This window comes from Jaculus jaculus, chromosome 3 (assembly GCF_020740685.1).
Source record: "Jaculus jaculus isolate mJacJac1 chromosome 3, mJacJac1.mat.Y.cur, whole genome shotgun sequence".
Classification (NCBI taxonomy): domain Eukaryota; kingdom Metazoa; phylum Chordata; class Mammalia; order Rodentia; family Dipodidae; genus Jaculus; species Jaculus jaculus.
The window spans coordinates 156,459,432-156,484,378 of record NC_059104.1 but is presented as its reverse complement, the minus strand read 5'-3'; the positions used below and the strand labels follow the sequence as shown (position 1 = coordinate 156,484,378).

Below are 24,947 nucleotides of genomic sequence, written 5' to 3'. Positions count from 1 at the left end.
AAAGTCTGGCAATAACAGTAAACAGTAGGGTTGGAGAGATGGCTTAGAGGTTAAGGCACTTGCCTGCAAAGCCAAAGGACCTTGATTCTCCAGGACCCACATAAGCCAGTAGCACAAGGTGGTGCATGTGTCTGGAGTTTGTTTGCAGTGGCTAAAAGCCCTGGAGCATACATTCTGTCTCTCTCTTTCTCTCAAACAAACAAATAAATAAATATTTTTTGAAGAGAAAGAATGACTGCTAACATGGCAGGCCTTTTACCCCACCTTCCCTCCAAGTGTAGGAAAGATGATGGCTCCTTCACTGATACTGTTGTCACCATTTCCTTCTCTATAAAACAGGAATCAGAACCTGCCTGTAGGAGTAACAAGACATCATGCATGTGCAGGCATTTTCAAGGTTGTTGATACGCACGGGTGATGCTGTTTCTTTTACTCTGGTATTGCAGATTGATAGTAAAGTTCACATCCAGGTGAAGGATAGATCACCATCTCCCAACATAAAGTGAAGCTACAGTCTTGTCTTCCATGCTCACATATTGCTATTTCAAATGGGGAAGGAATGATTTTAGCTTCTCTTCCCTTCCCTCAGCAAAGCCTGACTTTTAAGTCTGTTTTCTTGCTGTGGATGAGAAAGCCTTGTGAATGTTGTATTTCATATTTCAACTCCAGTATCCCATAAACCCACAGACAGATGCCTCCATTGAAGATCTCCCTGTTATATATTAAGTGGGGCCTAGTCACAAACATTTTACTAGCCTGCAACAAAGAAAAATTTTCAAGTTGAGGGTAAGCCTCTAAAATGTTGGATAACATTTTATAGTTATTTTTTAATATCTGTTAAATATAGAATAAAATAGTGGCTTGCATTTTGTTCTTTCAATTGCTTGCATTTATATGTTAGTTGCATCTCCTACAACTATGTATCTGTGATTAGAGATTTAAAAACTTCATTCACTACTGGTTATCACTTTATATCTGAACAAGAGAGGAATGGGTGACTTCTAGGCTTTTATGCTAACATTCCTCTCTAGCCCTATGAAAATGTATCCATTTGCTTCTCACAGACCACATCCTGCAGGATGGTGAAGGAACTGACTTTGGCAGGCTGCAGGCCAACTCTGCCTCCTACACTCTTTCCCCAGGGCATTAATTTTGGACTCACCTTTGGGACAGTGATTATTTCCCCAATAATATCAAAAGTTGTGTTGGGCTGGAGAGATGGCTTAGCGGTTAAGCGCTTGCCTGTGAAGCCTAAGGACCCCGGTTCAAGGCTCGGTTCCCCAGGTCCCACGTTAGCCAGATGCACAAGGGGGCGCACGTGTCTGGAGTTCGTTTGCAGAGGTTGGAAGCCCTGGCACACCCATTCTCTCTCTCTCCCTCTATCTGTCTTTCTCTCTGTGTCTGTCACTCTCAAATAAATAAATAATTTAAAAAAAAAAAGTTGTGGGCTGGGGAGATGGCTCTGCAGGTTAATTGCTTGCTGTGCACAAACCTGAGTTTAGACCTCCAGAACCTGCATAAAAAGTGCAACATGGGAGCATACACTTGAAATACCATTAATAGGGAGTCAGAAACTAGGTGGGATGCCTAGGGCTTCCTGGATAGTCTAGTCTAGCTGACTCTTTGAGTTCTTGGTACACAAGACGGGAACCTGTATCAAGGTTCAGTATGTGATGGTCACAGCAATAAAAATACTATCGTTTGGGCTGGAGGAATGACTTAGTGGTTAAGGTACATGCCAACAAAGCCTAAGGACCCAGGTTTGATTCTCCATGTCCCATGTAAACCAGATGCACATGGTGGCGCATGTGCTGGAGTTTATTTGCAGAGGCTAGAGGCCCTGGTGCACCTATTCTCCCTCCCTTTCTCTCCCTTTCTCTCTCTGTCTCTAGTAAATAAATAAAAATAAATCTAAAAAAATGAAAAAAAACTATCATTTGTAACATTTTAACTAGGATTAAAGGAGCTCTGTTATGATGAGAGGACTAACATTTTTATTCAAAATAAATAAAAGGCAAAGAAATATTTGGAAATATAAGGGGCTAATTTCCTTAGTAAGAATTGATAAGAAAAAGATAACTCAACAGAAAAATGAATAAAGGTCACAGGCAGAAAATCTATTGAGAGAAAAGGCTGGCCACCATGAAATGATGTGTAACACCACTCCAAATGAAATAAATGCCAAATGCAAAAAGTGAGATACTTTATGCTATCAGATTGATGAGGTCATTCAGGCTCCATGGTGCCAGTGTTGCTTAGAGATGGAAGCAAAGACCAGAAATAGAAGGCCTCTTATGCTGTTGGTGGCTGAATAGAGTACTGTGATATACTTGGAGAGTAATTTTGGCAACAGTGGTAAAAATATACATGAGAAATTTGAATCAGCAATTTTATTTTTAGGAAGTTATCCTAAAGATGGAATTTATAAACTGGCAAATGTGCATACAGGGCTGTTTATTGCAGTGTTTGTGGTATCTAAGCAAAAATACACTAAGTCAATATTAGATAATGGATCATAAAAAATTTTATTTTATTTTATTATTTTTAATTTTTTTTTAATTTTAATTTTAATTTTAATTTTTTGGTTTTTCAAGGTAGGGTCTCACTCTAGCCCAGGCTGACCTGGAATTCACTACGGAGTCTCAGGGTGGCCTCGAACTCACACAGCGATCCTCCTACCTCTGCCTCCCGAGGGCTGGGATTAAAGGCATGCGCCACCACGCCCGACTTATTATTATTTTTTAATGGTAGGGTCTCACACTAGCCCAGGCTGACCTGGAATTCACTATGTAATCTCAGGCTGCTCACAAACTCACAACAATCCTCCTATCTCTTCCTCCCAAGTGCTGAGATTAAAGGCATGTGCTGGATTATAGGAAAATTTCTTTCAATTCACCCCACTACGGGGTATAGGAGTTAAGGAGAATGAAGTAGTGTCTATGTCCTGTTATGAGTAAATGTATAAGACATTTTCTGATGGAAAAACATAGCACGTCTCTGAATAGACTACAATTTTATCTGTACAATATAAATATATTATGTCCATGCTTGCATCAATCTAGAAAAGTTCTTATTGTACATCTAAGAAATAGAGGCTAATTGTGAGGAAGAGCTTAAGGGGGAAATAATAAAGGGACCATTCTAATTTTAACTTCCCTTTCTTCTTAGCTATGTGAAATGTTTCCCCATGAACATATACTGATTTTATTTAAAAGACAAAAAGCCCATAGTCTCAAACAGGAAGAGAGAGTAGATAGGGAAGAGGTTACTGGAGTGTCGATTTCTACGGTCACATCTTAATGCACAGTTGGTCAGCTGGCTCAGTTAGCTATCCTTCCTTTACTGTCCTCATGTCCATCTAATAAGACCTTGTACTTTCTCAGCATTAGGACTTAAGCATGCCTAAGAGCCGTTTCCAAGGAAACCCATCTATAATCAGATGTTATTGGCATGAGCTCCTAATGGGCACAGACAGGGTCTTGTTCCTTAGCAACTCACTCAAAATCCCATTTAAATTAAAATCATACATTTCCTTAAAAGCCTGTCTGTTGATAGCAAGGATAGGAAAGGTCATTCATCCTTGTTCATGAAATTCACCCTTGAAAATAACTTTGTTGAGGATGAAGTTTAAAAACATCCCTCTACCCTAAGGTGATCTCTTTGTCAAAAGCATAAATCAGTAACTACTTTCTCCCCACCTTCATTGTACCCAATCTGAGTGTCTACTTTTGGCTTCCTCAGGAAAGTTGTGTAAGGAGTGGTACTAGATTCCTGCTCTGTCTATCACTGAGGTTGCCTCTCAAAAATAGATGGATTCAAATACAGGGAACACATTCATAATCTAGGTATCATCTTTTTGGTGACCTATGCTCAAAGCAGATGACCATGGTCCCTTTCCTGCCAAGCACTGAAAAGATCCTACAGTCCTGTTTACCAATGTGTCCAGGTAACCCTGCACTATGCCAATATAGCATAAAACCTGTTATAGTTCGTGGAATGAAAAGTCATGTACACAGGTACACATGTACATAGTGGTATTCAGCTGTCAACACTCTGTAACATCCGGATGATCCACTGAGAATGGAAACAATACTTCTGTGGTATTCCTCAAAGAAATATGAAGGAAGTTACATTCTGAGTACAATCATGAGGAAATATCAGGAAAATATGAACTGAGGGACTTTGTACCAAATAACCTAAAAGTTCAAGGTCATGAACAACAATAAAGGCTGAAGAACTGAGTACAGTTAAGAGATCGTTGAACACACCATGTGTTATCTATCTCCACCATTTCTGTTTTCATGGAAAGAGCCCTGGCTTGAAATATTTCTGTTGTTATGGGACATTAGAACCTTCCTTCTTCCTTCTTCCTTATTCTCCATGAGATTTTTGATAAATAGATCTAAAACACATTAAGGAAGGAGAAGGGGGAGTAGAGATATCTAGGGAAGGAACAGTCACCCTAGACAGGACTGCATGTGACTACCTAGTGTCTCTGGGAAAGACAAAGGGGTCTGTGGGGACTTAGGCTTGAGGAGGTGTTTAAGATCCCTAATATTAAATAGACTGGCGACATTTCAAAATCCCATTTACTGAGACCTAAGTTCCTGATTGCCTGGAAGTGTTGAGCAGGCCTCTGACCAGTCATACCGTGCGTGCAGGTGACTTTCAAATCCCAAATGCTGTCCCAGATGCCAGAGCTACCGCGGTGAACAGAATTACCAGAGTCTCATGGGAGCTGTACGTGCAGAAGAAAGGTGGAAAAAAGTTAGCATGGGTGCAGCCATGCACATAAGGAGATCCCATCCCAATTGAATGAAGGTCATGGAGGGATTTCGGAAAGAAGAGAGAACGTCTATCCTGGGATCTAAAGGTTGGATGTGGATTGAGCAACAGCAGGTAGTGAGAGCCTCTCTGTCAACAAAGAACGCAGCTGGCTTTGATAATTATCCACATCCCTGAAGCTTCCACATCTCATTTGAGGTTAAGATTTCTACTTCTCTGGCCTTTAAACCCCATCCTGCTAGGTTGGGCCCTGATACTAAACCCAGAGATTAAGTTTCTGACGCTCTGGGTCTTCCTAGCATGTTCCTTCTGAGCTGTGGCAGAGGAGCTTGGGTTTGGAGACAAAACAATATGGCTCATTCAGCTTGCTGAGTTGTAAAATGGGTCAGAAAATTATGGTGAAATTAAGTAAAATAAAGTAAATGTTAGAGTGACCATTGGTATCTTGTAAAAACCCAGGGGCTGTTAATTATTTTCATACTAATTATTCATTAAGCATAATCCTGCGCCAAACATTGTGATAGATCCAAACGTGTTTTAAACATGACAGCCGATGTATGCCAAATATAGAACAGTCACAGGTGGAAAGACCTGCTGGGATCATCAGTTCCAATCTTCAATTTCTGTACCTGCTAATGAGACAATGAGCCCTACTACCCTACTTGGGGGCTATGAATACCAACTAAAAAAAAAATGCTGCTTCTGACACTCCTTGGAGTTCTCTCACAATGGCTGGAGGCCAACTTTTCTGTAAATAGATAGGTATTACCTAACAGGGGCAGGACTACCCAGATACAGGAAGCAAATGCAGTCAGGGCAGAGGTGGGAAGGACAGGGTTATTGAGGGATGGGTCCCAGTTGGCTTGATGCTGTTGTTAGATACTGAACAGCTGCCCAGAAATTTCTGTCTTTACTTCATCCCAGACAGGAATTCAGAGGGTTCTTTCCTTCGGCCATGTACCATAGACTAGAGTTTTCTATATTAGCTTTCATGCAAAAGTCACACATTGTGTTATTAATTTTTCCTAGTATTGATTCCTTTATCCTAAGAATTCCTATAAATGAACACATCTGAATTTTTCATCCTCTGGATTTTTATGATTTCTTCCTTATCTTTTACTGTTACCTCTCTTATACCACAATCACATTTTTCCCAATGTTTCTAACTTCATTGTCATAGAAATAACAATTCTCCTTTATTTCATACTTTAATTTCATAATTTTATTCAGGATTGAGTGAAATTGTTCAATTATAATAAGTACAAATGGACCAGTGTTGGTATGAACAAAACTGATTCTAGGTATTACAACTCAACTATAAGCAGACAGATGTTTTTATTGACCAAACTTTAGCAGGACTCCACTGAGCTATCTTCCTGGTGAGGTTTCAGTCTTGGTCTGCACAAACTCGAAGGAAGACAAGTATAGTTCCTAATACCCTGGGCCATATCCCTGAGATGATCTTAACTCCCTTAAGGCCTAAGACAACTCAAGACAGTCAAAAATACTTAGCAAATCTTATAAAATATTGAAAATTACTAGCGGTTAATAAAACATTTGCTTAGTATTACAAAAATATTTGCTTAGTCAACACCTGAGTGTATAGCCTCTGTCTTTTAGTCTTTGTGAGGGTGAAAATTCTAACTTCAATCATTGCCACACAGCAGACGCAGATGGTGTTACAAGATTTATTCTGACTTACCCGCTGTAACTTTTCACTTCCCTGACTCTACTGAGACCCCACTCACCCCTTTCCCATTCCCTCGTTCTCCCTTTAAAAGGCTCAGTCACCTCTACACAAACTGAAGTTGACTTTGATTCATGCTGGACTCTTCAGTATTTCAGTAGTTATTGCTAGTTGAAATCTGTCTTTATTACTATTAGTAGTGTCAAGCTTTGTTTATGTTTGTTGCTGGGGAGTAGCCTCTCAGCATGGTCCTGAAGCATCCCAGTGGCACTTCCATTAATGTAGTTTTATAGGATATAAATAGCATCAGTTAAAGGACATAAACAAAAACTATTTGTTAAGTAAAGGTCTATACAAGTACTTTTGCTTCCCTTTCAGATTCCACAATGCTCCGTCTTTCCTTTGTCTCTATCTTTAGGCATTAGTAGTTTTTTTGTCATTTCCCTCCCCACCCTGCCACTCCTTGGGATTATACTTATTCTTCCTGACACTTGTTAGTAATTTCCCCCATTTTTGTTCTACTATCTTGCATTCATTATGTTCTCTAAAACAGTGTGATACACCCATGCACGTTCTGGTCACTGTCACCACCCCTGTGAAGTCAGCCAAACTACAAGGTGGAAGATACTGAGTTTCCTGTGTTCGCCTCCTTGTGATACTTAATCCTAATTGTCAGCTTGATTCAATTAAAAGACACCTAGGAGAATAGCGAAGCATGCTTCTGGGCGGGTTTGTCAGGGAATTTCCAGAGACAACTGACTTGTGAGAGAGCAAGTAAGAGGGGGAACTTCCAAGTGAGTGTACTGCTGTTGCCTGTGGACATCAAACTCCAGCTTCTTTAGCCCTTTAACAGACTCATACCAGTGACTCTCCAGGCAGCATCCACCCTTCAGCCTCACACTGAGCCTGCATTATTCGCTCCCTTGCTCTGAGGCTCCCAACTGCTCATCTGAGAGATCAGCAGCTACCAGGTTCTGGGATGCTCCAGTCTGCAGCCAGCCATTACTGCATGATCCAGCCTCTAGTTGTATGAGCCAATGTGCTCATTCCCCATACATACATACATATATGTATGAGTGTGCATATATATATATCTTGCTTTTATTCTTCTAGAGAACTCCTGTTAATGCACCACTGTTCTTATGAGAGTGTATATCCTACTCCATCACATTGAGAGAGTGACTTCTTTGTTCCTTCCACTAGTACTTGGGCATCTTAATGGCAGGGTCCATGTCATATTCAGCTTCATATTCTTAGTACTGAGCCCAGTGCCTGACACAGAGAAGTTTCTCACCAAATATTTTTTTAAATGATATGTGATCCTTTTGAAACAGTGTCATATATAAGGTCCAATCTTATAGAGCTATAGCAAGCAGAGAACCAACCACATGTTAGTAACAAAAATAGCCTGAGATATTCATTCAATTTTTGTCAATGAGCATAACTACATTGATTATGGTATTTTTTAGACTTTCTTTATTTGATACACAATACATTTTTATTACTCTTTATTAATGCATGTACTTAGTTTTGGCTAACCCTCACCTTTCCCTGCCCCACCTCCCTGCTCCACACCCTGCCTTCACCTTCCTAACATTCCCCAACCGACTTTCATATAACTTAAGATCTGCTGCCTTCCCTAATCTAAATCTTTTTCTAAGCTTTCATATACTTAACTTTCTCAACATCAGGTTCCCACAGCCACTGGCTTTGAGGAAAGAACATAGAGGTTCATGTCTCATTATTTTCATGGGCAGGTCCTGGGAAATACACAGGTGACTACTTGGACTCTTAAAGTCATAACTCTATGTGTGCCTTTTCCTCTTTTGATTCAGAAGGATTCTGGGAAACATGCTCCAGCTGTATTACAGGCAGGGTGCATTGGCAGGCTATTTGGATATGCCTTATAAACATACACTGGAATGAAGAGCTTGATGTGTAAAGGAGTGATGGTGAATGGAGCACAGTGTCCAATGGCCTGGTGCACATTGAACAAGAGGGTGTAGGAAGCAAATGGTAAATAAAATTGGCCAAGAGGACTGGAATCAGTATGAAGGATTGCAAAGCATGGCAGCATCTTGGGATTCTGTTTTTCTCTTAAAATAGCGGAGAACTCTCAAAGGCTCTTAGGCAAAGAAACAACTTGGCCATGTCCTTTTTGGAAGGACACTTCTTGCAAGGCATACGGAAAGAAACAGAGTAAATCCTAGAAGGAAGAAAACTTTAAGGAAAGAAATGGTTGTGGGGGATGTTGCCATCACCCCCATCATCATCGTGATCCCCTCTCCAGCTCAAAAATTGCCTGTGGGAAAACTAGATCCATGGCATGAGGAAGAAGACAAGGAACTGGCTGGAACAATTGGCTATTCAGCTGATGCTGGGCAAGAGTAGGGAGGAATTGAAGAGCCCTTTGTGCTATGAATTATTGACTAAATACCTTGATTGAGATCGGCATTTCCTCTGGGAGACTTTGATAGACTCACAGTTCCCCAGTGCTGTTGCATTTTGTTTTGTAAATATTTTTTATAATGAGAGAGAGAATTGGCACACCAGGGCTTCCAGCCACTGCCATTGAACTCCAGATATGTGCACCACCTAGTGTGCACGGGTGACCTTGTGCACCTGTGTCACCTTGTGTGTCTGGCTTACATAGGATCTGGAGAGTCAAACATGGGTCCTTAGGCTTCATAGGCAAGCGCCTTAACGAGTAAGCCATCTCTCCAGCCCTGTTGTATTTTTTTTTTTTCCCACAGAAACATGGTGGGGCAACCTCAAGATAATACCTGAGAATACCCCTCTCTAGCAGATTACAATCCATAGATTGTAAACCCTTCTGATTGAACTCTGCTTACATCATCTTTCAGGAGAAGAATATTTTGTTAGGAGTTGGCAAGCTGGTCTCATTCTGAAGGAAAGTCCAATGACCAGCATTAGTGTTTGGGGTAAATCCAGGGACATTTGTGCACATTCCTCTAACTTTGCTATGCCATCCAAATTCCTTCCATTTACACATTCTCTGTGAATCTGGCCTGCTGACCCAAGATCTTGTCTTTGATGAGAAATTTTGTCTATCACTTGTATGTTTAAATTTAGCTTCCTAAACTGAGAGATTAAATATCACTGTGTAAAGAGTCTTCATTTATCACTGCAGCTATCATGTCACAGAAGGAAATGACAAAATCTTCTGGACTCCTCAGCTTTTTTTTTTTTTTTTTTTTTTTTAATCTGCCATCATCATCTTTTTCTTTCCCCGCCAAATGCAAACATTTATCTTCTGTGACCAGACTGGAATGATTCCCCAGTCTCCACAAATTCATCACCAGCTGGCTCACTGACAAGTATATTATTTACATGAGATTTATTTCCACCCCCAGTCATTTTTCCCTCTATCTAAATGAATAGAACAACCTTTTCACTTTACTTAAAAAAAATCTTTTGAAAAATTGGTGGTAGGGGAGGGTGGAAGGGTATTTTTGGAAAATAAATTTAAATTGTCTTTCATCTGTTCTTGAACTTGGGTAAGGCATGTAACATTTCACAGTCTTAGATAGGTAGTTGGTTAATGAAGTAATTAGGCTAATTTGGTTATATTTTATAGTAATAATACTAATAATAGTAATGGTATTCATGCCTATTCATGGTGTTTTTTAATCAACTACAATACGATTTAGTAAAAGTTTACAACTTGTAAAATACTGCATCAATATTCCACACCAGAATTATTCAATAACTGTACAAATTTATCTCTTTAAGGGAAACTGTTGTTTTGTATTCTTTTTGATGCTAATGAACACTCATTCTTCCTCAACTTAATACTTACTAATTGCCTCTTTTGACAAGAACCATGGTTGAAAGTAGATATGGTAGAAAATTGGTGACAATTTCAAGATAAATATAATTCTAATGCAAGAAAAAAAATAGCATTGCATCCTAGAAAATAAACATAGCTTGATGTACGTTATGCTAAAAGGAATGGTGTAAGGTAATGACCCCCAAATTTGTTGGACAATTGATTCATCTGGGGAGCCTGTAGCAGCAATACACTTCCTATTGAATTAGCTAATATGGAAATAGAATAGGATACCTGGTTTTGTTTTTATTTAGCAGAAAACTCCTTTGAGGGATTTTCAGATTTAGCCAGCTGTGTTAGTTCTTTATTGAAACCACAGTTACAGATAATATAGACACAGAAGTACAATGGAGATGTCCTCATGAGAGCCATGTGGCTGTCTCAAAGGGGGCTGACTTCCTGGGGGAGAGGGTGGGAGGCCTTGAGGCTGGGAGAGAGAGTAGGGCATGCACCCAAGACTCTTGCCCTGTCTTGACCTGACCTGATGCGCTTTTATTGTGCCTTTAGGGTTCTGCCACACTTTGTCCTCTGCTGGTGAAGGTTTTATGATGCCAGGGGTTGAGGTGGGGACCTCTCTGGGCTCCTGTAGTGCCCTGTGCTTATCACCGCCAGCTTATTATTATTTGTTCACTCACTTGTGTCTCCATGGGATATACACTCAGACAGTTTTGCAGGCACTTTGTCTCCTTTGCACTATGCCGGGCACACAGTAGGGATTCAAAGCACTTATGTTTAAAAGAGGAAAGCTAGGGATATTTTGGACATGTGGCAACATAAAAATGTTAGAAAGTAAAGCTTACTGAGAGTATATGAGCAGATTGTTTGAGGAAGGTCACTTGTGGAACAGAGAGAAGTAAGACTGTTTTCATATATATAACTTTATTTATTTATTTGAGAGACTGAGAAAGAGGCAGAGAGAGGAAGGGGGGGGGGAGAGAGAGAGAGAGAGAGAGAGAGAGAGAGAGAGAGAGAGAGAGAGAGAGAGAGGGAGAGAGAATGGGCACACCAGGGCATCCAGCCACTGCAAACAAACTCCAGATGTGTGTACCCCCTTGTGCATCTAGCTAACATGGGTCCTGGGGAACCAAACCTGGGTCCTTTAGCTTTGCAGGCAAATGCCTTAACCACTAAGCAATCCCTCCAGCCCAAGACTTTTTTTTTATAATAGAGCTCTAGATACATGTCTTCACCAAAACCAGGTTGTGCACCTTCAATGTACCAAGTGTTTGGTGACTATATTAGTGGAAAAGATGGATTTGTAAGCAAAAACTTGTGCACCTGGCTGGGAATCAGAGCAGGAGAAATAGTAGTGGACAGACCAGTATAATGTCACAGTCTGGAGTGTGGGCGATAGACACCGCTGAGCTTATGTCACTGAGCAGTATGAAGATAATGTGACTGAGGGTAGGTGAACCGTCTCCTGATGGAGAAGGATTTTATTAGTATTCCTTGAAAGGGCAGGAACTGTTAGAAGCTAGTCCATCTAAACCTGAACTTGAGACTTAAGTCCTTTACTTGTGGCCAAGCAGATATTTGAGCATCTTCAATGACAGGGACTTTTCTACCTCACAGGTAAAAGCTGGGTAGATAGGTCATAGTCACGGTGGTTGTGATGGTTTATACTGACTATTAACATGACAGTATATAGTCACCTGTAAAAGATTATGAAGATTAGGTGAGCCTCTGTAAATGTCTGTGAGGGATTATTTTGGTTGGGTTAATTAAGCTGAGAAGACTAACTTGAAGTGTATGCATTCTATGGGCTGGGGTCCTGGACTATACAAAAAGGAGAGAGATGGCTGAGAAGGAACAGTTATCACTCTCTGCTTCTCCCCTGTGGGCTACATGAAGGTTCTATAAACTGAAATAAATCCTTCCTCTCTAAAACTGACTTTTGTCAGGCATTTTGTCACATAAAGAGAAGTTGACTAATACAGTTATTTCAGAGGTTATGTTTTCATGTTTACTCTGCCAGCTTTCATTAAAATTTTAAAAATATCATTTATTTATTTACTTATTTGAAAGCAGAGAGAGAGAGAGAGATGGAGAGAAGAGAGATAGACACAGAGAGAATGGGCATGCCATGGCATCAAGCCTCTGCAACTAAACTCCAGATGCATGTGCCACCCTGTGCATCTGGCCTTATGTCAGTACTGGAGAATCAAACTTGAGTCATCAGATTCTGTAGGCAAATGCCTTAAGTGCTCAGTTGTCTCCCCAGGGAAGAATTTATATTTTTATTATTTTTTTGTGAGAAATTATATATAGAGATAGATAGATAGATAGATAGATAGATAGATAGATAGATAGATAGAGATAAATTGATAGATGAGAGAGTGTATGGGACACCCTTGCACTTTTGTCACCATTGCAGATGAACTCAAGACATGTGCCACATAAAGTCTGGCTTTCTGTTCTGGGGAATTGAGTCTAGGTGTCATTAACTGCTGAGTCACCCCACCAGCCCAGCTTTTAGAAGAACTTTGACTTTGCGAGTTATCTGCTATGAACTATATTTATCTTACCGCTGTACACTCAGGACTAGCACACTGTACTAACATGGCAGACACCCATAAAGATTTCATGACTTAATGAATACACACCAAGCACATCATTTCTATAATGATCTTTTATTGAGGTGGCTGGCTAGGCTCTGGTGAAAGGGAAAACACAGGTGGTGTTCTGAGATGGATCCAGGCAGCACAAGTCATGAGCATTGTGGCTCAGGTACACTTGACCCCAGCTACATCTTTCATAGGACTGTCTTGTTTCAATGGTAATGTGGAGGGGTATGTGCTGTACCATGGCAGAGACGACCAGAGCCGGCACAAGATTGATGTGCAGCTCACAGTAGCTCCTTCCAGTTTCTGAAGTCTTTGTAGGCTTTATGAGAACTATACAAAGGGATAATTCATTGTTCTATATTTAAACACAGGGCATAGCTGAATGTGTGCTTTAATCAGAGTCACACATGACTAGAGATTACAAAACAGACCACCGTAAAATAAAACGGGATGTCTTCTTGTCATTTGGGGTGGCAGGGCCACCAAATGGGAGCACAGAGACCAAGGTTCTTTCAGGCTTAGCCCTGGTTTGATTAATAACTTTGGCCAAGTCATGCCATCTCTCTTTAACTTAGTTTACTTATTGAACATTAACAATTATCTTGGGTTTTAAAAACTCTAAGTGGAGGTAGGAAGGGAGTTGGGAAGATGGCTCAGCAGTTATAAACACTTGACTGCAAAACCTGGAGGAACTGGTTCAATCCCCAGGCTGCTCAGTAAGCAAGGCACACACACACACACACACACACACACACACACACACACACATACATACACACACACACACAAATGGCAAAACTGTCTGGCATTCTTTTGCAGCAATACGAGGCCCTTTTGTGTGTGTGTGTGTGTGTGTGTGTGAATGCATACACACACACATACACACTCACAAAGTAAGTAAATAAATAATTGGAAACTCTAAGTGCTTAGAATGGCACTGAAGTAAATTTTGTAATAAAAGTAGTATACATGAATTGTGAAAAAAGATGGGTTTCATTGTGACCTTTTCTTGCATATATACCCAACATATACTCTAATAATAGTTATCCATTAAATTAACCTCTCCTATTTCCCCTTCTCCATTCTCATCTCCTTTCAGTTTCTAATAGCCTCTTTCTTTTCAGAATGATAATGAATGGGGCTGGAGAGAAGGCTTAGCAGTTAAGGAGTTTGCCTGCCAACCCAAAGGATCCAGCTTCTATTCTCCAGGACCCATGTAAGCCAGCTGCACAAGGTGGCACATGCACCTGGAGTTTGTTTGCAGTGGCTGGAGGCCCTGATGTGCCCATTCTGTCTCTATCTCCCTCTTTATCTCTCTCCCTGTCTCTCAAATAAAAAAAGAGAAGACCAACTTTTAAAAAACAACTACTGTAAAAAAAAAATGCCAATGAGTACCTGTATTTGGAAAAAATCACAGCCCCAGTAACTTCAGAACAGCGGTGGTAACACATGCAGCGGGTTGACTTATGGTTTAAACTAAGCTTCTTTTCAGTTTCTTTGTACCTCAGGCATCTGCTAGAGGCAGCAAACCCACTTCTGGGCTGGGCAGACCAGGACTTAGCTCTACCACATCTCAGGCTCTGCTTCTAGAAGCAGTTTGCCAACTTCTGGTTGGGAACGTTCCAGATGTTAGTTTTCTAAATTTAGGACTGTGTCCCCTAAATAGGGCATATGCTGTTTTTTTTTTTTTTTCTTTCAGGATGAAGGACAGTGCTTATTATTATCGGCATGTACAGAAAGCTCAGTGGTGTACGCTCAGACCGGCTCGGTGGCCAGTTCTTTGGACTTTACCTTTTCCTTGGCAATGCGATCTTTTATCTAGATCCACACGTGGAAGAAACCTGCAGCATATCTGACTACGGTTTGTACCATTAACAGGATGAACCTCAGTTCCATCATTTTCCTGCAAAGAGCATGATTTTTTTTTTTTGTGACTACATAAATTCTACTGTGTATATATGCTGCATCTTCTTTATCCATTCATCTGCCATTGAGAATCAGAACCTTTATCTTGGCTGCTATGAACAGTGCTGCAATGAGTATGCGGGAATCACTGTGGAGGGTGTGCTGGCTTAGAGTCTTTTGGATAATATACCCAAGAGGGGCTGCTGGGTCCCATGGTAGTCCTAATTTCAGCTGATTTCCATAATGGTTTCTTGTCAGCACCTAAGGCTTCCTATTTTCCCTGGACTATCACCAGCATGTGTTGCCAATTGCTTTAATTAATTAACTAATTTATTTTTGTTTTGGTTTTTCATAGTATGGTCTTGCTCTAGGCTGACCTGGAATTCACTATGTAGTCTCAAGGTGGCCTTGAACTCAAGGTGATCCTCCTACCTCTGCCTCCTGAATGCTGGGATTAAAGGCATGTGCCACCACACCAGGCCTTGCTTTTTTTTTTTTTCTTTTTTGACAACTTCCATAATTATCGACATTAAAGCATGATAATTCCCTACCCCCTTGCTTTCCCCTTCACAACTCCACTCTCCATCATATACCCTCCTCCTCTCAATCAGTCTCTCTTTTATTTTGATGTCATCATCTTTTCCTCCTGTCATGATGGTCTTGTGTAGGTAGTGTCAGGCACTGTGAGGTCATGGATATCCAGGCTACTTTGTGTCTGGAAGAGTGCGTTGTAAGGAGTTCTACCCTTCCTTTGGCTCTTATATTCTTTCTGCCACCTCTTCAGCAATGGATGCTGAGCCTTGGAAGGTGTGATGGGGTGTCTCAGTGCTGAGCATGGTTGGCATTTTGAATAGGGTGGGAGAATCTCAGTGTGGTTTTGATTATCATCTTCCTGATGGCTGAGGATGCTGAACTCTTCTTTAATATAGTTAGTGTTCATTTGTACTTCTTTAAAAATGTCTTTTGAGAGGGACAATAACATGTCCCCTAAGTTATTCTAGTTACTGCATCAAGCTAATCAAGTGGAAGGTTGTTTATTTTCATTATTATTTTTTAAAGTGAGCACATATGGAAACAGCTTCTAGACTACCATCTTCTGTGAAAAGTTATGGAAGGTTTTTTTTCAGTACTTTTTTTCTAGAAATTCTAATTGTACTTTTTTGTTTTCAGGTGAATATTGTTAACTACTTAAAACTCATTAACATATTTTAAACATCCTCTTAAACACTGTCAGCCATATGGTCCAACTCACTGAGTATGTTGCTAATCTCTTTTATCTTTATTTCAGTCTTTTACTTAGAAACCTTCTTCTGGAATTCTTTGCATTTCTGAACCAGTCTGGGCTAGTATCTTTCTAGACTCATATCACAGCTATCATCCTGAGATTTCTTCCTACCTGCTCCAATATCTTATTTTTTTTTTGCCTTGTTTATTATTGTTTTCTTAACTCACAAATTTAAACTAGAATCACTTATATAATCTTGGGTGAGAGTTTATTTACTGGAGGATGGCAATCTTCCAGTGGCTACCCCTGTAAAGCATATGACCTCCAGTCTCACTGAAATCATCAGTTTTCACTATTAACTCTGAGCGGCGTGCTGTTTCATGGATCCTTCCCTCATTCCTTCCTCAGTAAGAGATTTTGACAGGCTCCTTCTTGTACTGGAAACCCCAATCTGCTGTGCATCCATGAGTGCAGCCAACTTGATGTACCCAAGAAGAGAGCATCCATCCCATTACTTCTTTCTGTAATTCATCTGTTTGGCTCCCTGGACCTTGGCAGCATGTTTAGAGCTGAGCACAAATGCATCACTTCTTCTGGGTAACTTTGTCGTCTGTGCATCTCTGTAGTCTCCTCTACTTTTGATTGATTAACATTCTCATTTAGAAGTTAAGGAAAGAAGTTTTTGTGAAGTTGCATGTTTGAAAATGTATTTATCCTCACTTACTCTTATATCACAGTATGGCTGGCTGTGGTTGTGGGACAGACTTTAGAAATAAGAAGACTTTTTACCTTCCATGATGGCCATGTGCCATAAGTATGGATCTAATCTTTCATATATGATTCCTGCTTTCTTCTTTTCCTCTGTGGGATTCAGAACCTTCTTTTTATATCTTCAAAGTTCTGAAATTTTACAGTAATTTGTTTTCCCCCCATTAATCTTGGATAGCAATGTATAGGAACATTATGTTCAAAAACTGAGATGTTGCCTTGTGGAAAATGTCTAGATTAAAAAAAATAATTTTTATTGGGGACTTTAAAATATGAACATATTGCAAATTGGCTGCATTTCCAATGTGTTATTCTCCTGTGTCTCCTCTTCTTTTCAGTTCCATTGAGGGCCTTCTTCAGCGGGGTTATTATCACTGTGGTGTCATGAATGCACCTGCCAGTGCCTGTGGGGAGAACACCAAAGGAGAATTCTATTATTTTTTAAAATATGCTTTTCTGCCATCCTTTTTTGTCTTCTTCCAAGAGACCATGTGCTCAACCTCCTGGATTGATCTTTTTAACTTTGTGTCAGTTGCTGCTCTCATGCTGAGGCAAAATACCTGTGAAAATTCACTAAAAAAATGGAAGGGTCGATTTGGTTCAAGGTTTGAAGCTATAGTCCATTGTTTTGGGGAATGCCTGTTGTCAGGAGACTTAGGCAGCTGGTCGCATCACATAACACATCCTAGCCATAGTCAGGAAGCATTGAGAGATGAATGCTTATGCTCAGCTCACTTTCTCCTTGTTTACTTTTAAACTCGGTCCAAGACTCAATCCCATGAGATGGTGCCTCCCACATTGAGGGTGGGTTTATTTTTAGCTCCTCATTTAAAACTTTCAAGAAACACCCTGTCAAACACACCAGAGGTATGTCTCTGAGATGAATCTAAATCCAGTCTGCTTGGCAGTGAAGGTCAACTATCACAATGTATTTTTTCCATATATTTCATCATTTTGTTTACTTTTCAGGCCCCTTGCTTTTGTGCCCTCTTTCAACTATGCTATTGAAGTTGCATTCCTGCCTTTATTTTCTCATCTTTTCTTTTCTGTAATGTTGTTATAAACATTCGTTCACAAAATGCAACCTGTTTTCCTTTCTTTTTTTTTTATTAAAAATTTTTTTTTTTATCTTTTGTTTATTTGAAGTAGGGTCTCACTCTAGCCCAGGCTGACCTGGAATTCACTATGAGTCTCAGGGTGGCCTCGAACTCACAGCGATCCTCCTATCTCTGTCTCCCAGTGCTGGGATTAAATGCGTGCGCCACCACGCCCGGCATGCCTGTTTTCCTTTCGCAAGGACATCAGTGATAGTTCCTAATTTTTTTCTGCAGAATTTTTATGTTTTCTTTGAGTTCAGTTTACTTTTAAAAACATTTACTTTTTCATCTCTTTCTTATCTTAAATGCTTTATACAAATGTTTGATTACCTTTAGTTGACTGAAAGTGTTACAGGCTTCACTATGGGTACATTCATTTGATAATGGATTAACTTGGTGGAAGCCAGCTGTATGGCTTGAATCAGATGACCACTAGTATAAATTCATGTGTACTGAATGTTGGTTTCCAGCTGGCGGCAGTTTGGGAGCTGGATCCCTGCTATAGGAGGTGTGTCTCTGGAGTAGGCCTGAAGGCTTATTAGCCCCTCCCTTGTCTGTGTAAGCCTGGCTCACTCTCTTACTATTGTTTTCTACCTGTTGTGGCGAGGAGGTGGTGTTCAGTCTCTGCTTTACTGTCTTTTCCCTGTCATCTTGAAGCTTCCCCTAGAGACTATAAGACAAAATAAATTCATTTTTCCTATCAGCTGCTTTTCATCTGGTGGTTTCTCCCAGCAATGAGAAGGTAACATCAGCACCAGCCTGCCTGTTCAGAGACTTCAGTGTGTGTTTGTCAGTCTTTTGGGCAGTGTTTAGGTTTTTCAGAGAGCTAGTCTGTTGCTTGGGGGGGGGGGGGGGGCGGGGACATTCTTGACCAATAATATCTTGCAGAGAGTAGACTCTAGTAGAATGGAGAATCTTACATTTAAATATATGCAACTTTGGTCAATTCCCTCCCTTTTCATATAGTCCTTTTCAGGAACACATGCTAAACTCAAACTAGGAATTATTTATTCCCTGTCAGCAAATATTAACCCTCCCTAGTATTTTCTGGAATGGGAGAGGTAGTTGTCTGGCTTCAAATAAGTGAGGTAGGTATCTGAGATACAAATTTCTTGGTAAAACCACTTTCACTCACCTTATTTTCTCACACTTCACTGTGGTAGCAGCTGGCCCCGTCAAGCACCACTCTCCCTGGACCTATGTGGCTTAAATGGGCCATGTCTTCTTTACATCCTTACCTAGGGTTCACATCTGCCAATGCCTTACTCTCTTTTCCACCTCAAAAAAGTTACTAGAATTTATCTCTTGATCTTGTCTCTTCCCAATTCATCACCTTGTAGGTTTGTTCTTTTGAAATCTTGTAATACATTTTACAAAGATATAGAGGAAGAGAGCAGTGAAAAACACATGGTTTCAAACTATTATTTTCAACCTGAAGCCCAGATGGGTGATTTTATTAAGTGATTTTGTCCTGTCATGGCTGAGATAATTTTTACTTCATGTTAATTTACAATAACATAAAGAATGATGGTAGGGATGGGGAAATGGTTTAGCAGTTAAGGCGCTTGCCTGCCATGTCCAAGGACCTAGCTTCGACTTCCCAGAATCCACATAAGCCAGGTGCACAATGTGGTGCATGTGGTCAATATGACGCATGTGCACAAGGGGGCGCACACGTCTGAGGTTCTTTTACAGTGGCTGGAGACCTTAGTATGCCAATTCTGTCTCTGTGTTTCTCTCATAAAATATAAAACATAATAATAATAAAAACGATGATAAAATAGAATTGTTTACTCTGATAACTAATTGTCTTTCGTCCTTTCCCTCTCACTTCTTTTCTCTCCTTTTCCCGCTCTCTTTCTTTCTTTCTCACTTCCCTTCATCCAAGATTTTACTTTAAAAGGTAAATCCCCCAAAAGACAAATCCTAAATTTAAAACAAAGTTCCAATTGGTTAAGTTTGAGTTGCTGAAATTTAGCTGACTCAAAAATATTTTCTGATATTATTGCTAGTCTAGTCTATGCAGCTATGAGCTAGAAATTTTCTTTCACTGATAACATCTTTTCCTCTTGTGCTGAGCCAGCTCTGCATTAATCGGTTTCTTCCTTTTGTCCAGATATTTGTTTAAATCCTCCAGTCCATTTCAAGTGACTTGGGAAAGCTGCTGTCTTCTGCAAGTGACTGCGTATCAGATACAAGTTTGAAATCAGAATGCAGCAGCAGCTTGACATAGAAAAGGGCCATTACAGGAGTTTGGGAGATGGCTTAGTCGGTCAGAAAGAGTTTCACTGACAATAGCAGCTCCAGTGGCCAAGAACCACTGTGGAAGAGTGATAGAGAAGAACACACGGATGTTCTCCTCCTGCCTCCACAAACATGCCCACAAGGGAGGACACGTGTGCCCACGCGTATGCATACTCTCTATGTATATACACCCACCCCACCACACATGCTTTACATGCACACCAAAAAAGAGGCAATCAGCAAGAAATTTCCTCAGAAAACTAAAAATGGAATTACTATATGGTCCAGCTATCCTCCCCTTGGACATACACCTGAAGCAATTTAAGTCATTTTATTATAGAGATATCATATTATTCATGCTTACCATAGCACTATTCATAAAAGCTAAGTCATAAAATTAGTTTAAATTTCCATATGTGGCACACGCGCGCACATGCACACACACACACACACACACATACACACATATATGAAGTTTCAATCAGCCATAAAGAATAGTGAAATTACAGTGTTTGCAGGAAAAGTGTTGCAACTTGAGATCATCAGGTTAAGTGAAATAAGTCACAGTCAGAATATTGCTTGCTTTCTGTCATATGAAGAAGGTAGATTTATTTATTTATTTACTTTTTTTTTTTTTTTTTTTTTTTGAGGTAGGGTGTCATTCTAGCCCAAGCTGACCTGGAAATCACTATGTAGTTTCAGGCTGGCCTTGAACACACAACGATCCTCCTACCACTGCCTCCCAAGTGCTGGGATTAAAGGTGTGTGCCACCACACCCAACACAGATAGTAGATTTAAAAAGCCATAAACATAAGGACTATCTTTGGAGAAGAAAGGTATAAGAAGAAAAGAGGGTGACCAGAGGGTAATGAGAATAAATATGATCAAAGACTGTGGTATACATGTGTGAAAATGTTACAACGAAACCCATTATTTTGTACAATGAGTATACACTAGTAGAAGAATAAAAATGAAAATGAGGCAATACAATAAATCAAAGAAACTTCCAGAGAGATTTTTACCTCCAAGATTTTTGTTGCCCGGGATAAAGATGCTAAATACAGACCCAGATGCTTTAGGCTCAACCCCTCATGCAACTGGGATGTTTAATATGCTTTCTATACTTTTGAGGTAAAGTTCAAAGAGGCCATGTAGTATCCCTTGACACCATTATTTTGTGATCCTTAAATGCCTCTCCTGATCTGAGCATAGTCTTTGACCCATATGTGACCTCATAGCATGTGGCACAGTCTCCCCTGAGGCATTAGATACTCCCTTCTTTTGAAAATCTCCTTTTTTCCTCAAAATAGTGTCCATTGCTTTATTTTTTGTCGTAAAATATATTTATTGTGATATATTCATAAGGAAACCAAATATGAAATAATCAATGTTTTACTATACATATGCAAATATATTTTTTGATTTAATATTTTGTTAAACATTTTATTGCTATAAAATAGTCTTTTAAATCATATTTCAAAAGATATATTTATGTATTTTTTCCTTTAAAAATATGACTTCTGCTTTAGCCATGACATGTAAAGAGCTTAGAAGTCAGCCCTTTGAACCACAAAATAATGAAAACACTGAAAAAAAACAACAAGAAAAAGGAGAGTGGAACTTTTTAGACTCATCAGAGATTTGAGTTCTCAAATCTGAAGGAATTAGGGGAGAAAAAGACTTACCTCTAAGGAGGTCAGTTTACATGAGTCAGAGGCTGCCAAAAAGTAGCTGGTAAGAACCTTTAAATGATAATTTTTACAAATTGTGTGGACTAGCTTGAAACTTACAAACTCCTATAAACTCAGTAGCATGGAGACTCCAAACTTTCAGAAATCTTACCTCCAGGAAAAGTAACAACTATTTTCAATGAAAAGTGGAAAAAAAAAATCATGCCAAGTTAGAGGGAGAAAATAAGGTTAGGAAACATGTTCAGAGGACTCCTCAAAGGAGTTTACTTTTACCAGGGATTTCTCTGATTTTGGACAAAGTGTATTTAGCTAACTCTAGCCTCATGGTAGGATATGCCAGAAATTCTGGCCCTGGGGAGACAGAAAGAGGAGAATCCCCAAGACTTGCTTGTTAGAGCAGTTCTACACTAATCAGTTAGTCCCAGGTTCACTGAGAGACCTTGTCTCAAAACAAACAAACAAAAAACATGAAGATTGATTGAAGTAGATACTCGACATCAAGCTCTGGCTGCAACACACATACCCTCCCCATCATGTACCCAAATTCATATGAACACACACACACATAAATTCATGCACATTACACACACACACACACACACACACACACATTCCAAAGATGAGAAGAAATTAAAGACGAATCAGTATCATTGGCTCTAGCTTGTAACTCCAAGACGTCAGTTACAATCCACATTAAGTTGTTATCAGAGAGACCTTCAAGGTCCATAAAACATAACAGGATTCTATTAAAGCACTTGATTAGCCACCTGAGGTAAATTGTGAGAAAGACCCTATTGCTGAAGACACCACATGCTGCTGACACAGGGTGAGAGACGGGGCTGGAATCTGAAAGGAAGCTAGCTCCCAGGTGGTTAGCCCATATAGTGCTGAAAGGCACTACCTGAGCCGCTGGGGCAAAATGACCAACAGTATTGTGAGCAAGCAAGGAACACTGCTATACGAAAGCAACCAGCCTGACAAGATGTACACACCTGTGCAATGGAGGCCCCTAATGTAGGTGGGTAACTAATGGATTTCTGATTGGCCAAGAGGTCTTCTCAGTGGAGAGGAACCCATAGGTGGAACTGGGAACCAAGTCAGGATCCTATGGAGACTAAGATTATGAACTTCAGTGAGAAGCTCCCATTAGCTTTTGACCAAAAGAGAGGCTACACCCATCAAAATCGGTCTAAATCAACAATGCTTATCCCTTTCAGCCTGTGCTGATCTCACTCTTCACTGGAGAATCTGTTTTTCATTTTCAGAAGGCAGGTGGAAATGAGGACAAACAAAATCTATCAACAAGACAGGAGAAGATAGCTGACTCCTTGGCAGGAGATAAACCATCCCTTGCACAGCAACTAGGGCTCAGGTGAAAGCATGGAGAAATTGGCGAGATGAGCAAGAGTGCTGCTTCCTCTTGGTGATCCTGACACACTGAAGATGCTCAAAGTGTACCAAAGCTGCTCCAGAACTCCAGAAACTCCAGAAGCTGCTGTGAGTTCAACATTGAAGTAGACTGGAAACACTCCTACCACTGCTCAGGGAATTTTGCTGAAGAGGGAGCAGAAAGACTGTCACAGTCACAGAGTGAGAGGGCACATCATGAGGCTTTGTCCCCCAACCACAGTGGCTGACTGATGCTCTCACAACTCAAGACCTACAGCTCTGTGGGGAATGCCAGCAGTCCCACTGAGGAAGGCCCTGGGTGGAATGGGGGCAGGGAGGAGGGAAACAACTGTACATGATATGTCCATATAAAGTATATAGTTAATAAAACACACGAGTGATAATAAAACTGATACAGTATAAAAGAAGATGTATGGATCTCAAATAAATATAGGAAAGATGCTATTGAGTATCATATGCCATGGGGGTGGAGCTGAAACCATGAGATATCACTTCATACTTGTTAGAATGTCTAAAACCCAAAACACTGACAAGACCAATGCTGACAAGGATGGAGAGGAATTGTTCATTGCTGGTGGCAACGTAAACTGGTATACAGATACATTGGCGGTTTCTTACAAAACGAAACAGCTTCATGCCGTATATCCAGCACTTTTACCCTTTGGCACTCTCAAATGACTTGACAACTTGTATCCACGTCAAATCCACAGATATTCATGCAACTTTTTTCATAATTACAAACCTTGGAAGCAATCAAGATGCCCTTCATTCAGAGGTGACTAGATAAAGGGTGGGACCTCCATTATTCAGTGCTGAAAACATAAATGAGCTGTCCAGTCTCAAAAACAACTGGAGGAGCCTTAGATACATACTGATAAGTGGAAGAAGTCCACATGTAATTCCAAGTGTATGATATTCTGTTAAAGGCAAAATATGGACATATCAAAAAAATTCCATGGTTTCCCAGGGCTTTGAGAAGGAGAAAAATGGGTAAGTGAAGCATGGATGGTTTATGGAGAGGGGTAGTGAAACTATTCAGTACAATATCACAAAGGAGGAGCCATACATACCATTATACACTAGCCACATCCAGGAAACATACAGTACCAAGAGGGAATCCTATCACATCTGAGTACTTTGGGTGATAATTGCATGTTAATATAGGTTCATCCATTTTAACAATTGTTACAGTGGGTGTTTATAATAGGGAGGCCAAGCAGGTGCAGAAGGAGATATTTGAGAACCTTCACTTCTGATTGTTTCTGTGTACCTAAGTATGTTACAAAAAAAGAAAATTTTAGATAATTGATTTCATATCTACTCACCAAAGTAGTTGGTTTCTTAAAACATCTGGCACACTTTTGAGTATGTATATTTAAAAATTAAACTAGTTTTCAATTGCTATTTGTCTCAAGTCCAAGTGTCTTGCCCTATGTTTATTTTTTTTGTTATAGAGCATTATAGATAACCTCCTTCCACATTTATTTCTTCAGAGTTTTTCATACATTACAATTATCAATCTTTACAAGTTCCTTGCATGCAATATCTCGTCTATAGAATTATTATATCCTCACAACATGGTAGAGTGTGAGGAATTGTGTAAATACTCAATATATATTTTTTTCTTATAGTGAATGCACTTTATTTTCTCAGATACAGTGACCCTATGGGATTTTATAGGGTATCTATACCAGATAGGCTGAATAGTACTTGAAAATTC

The 24,947-nt window shown here is 40.0% G+C and overlaps 1 protein-coding gene across 1 annotated transcript in view; it reads left to right on the top strand.

The window, feature by feature from the left end:
* Positions 1 to 8,863, top strand: part of Tmem135 (transmembrane protein 135) — a 290,655-nt gene extending 281,792 nt beyond the window's left edge. The window contains exon 18 of the mRNA XM_045146120.1: positions 8,638 to 8,863. Within this exon, the coding sequence (XP_045002055.1) occupies positions 8,638 to 8,863 (226 nt within the window). The remainder of the gene's footprint in view (positions 1 to 8,637) is intronic.
* Positions 8,864 to 24,947: the final 16,084 nt, after the last annotated feature.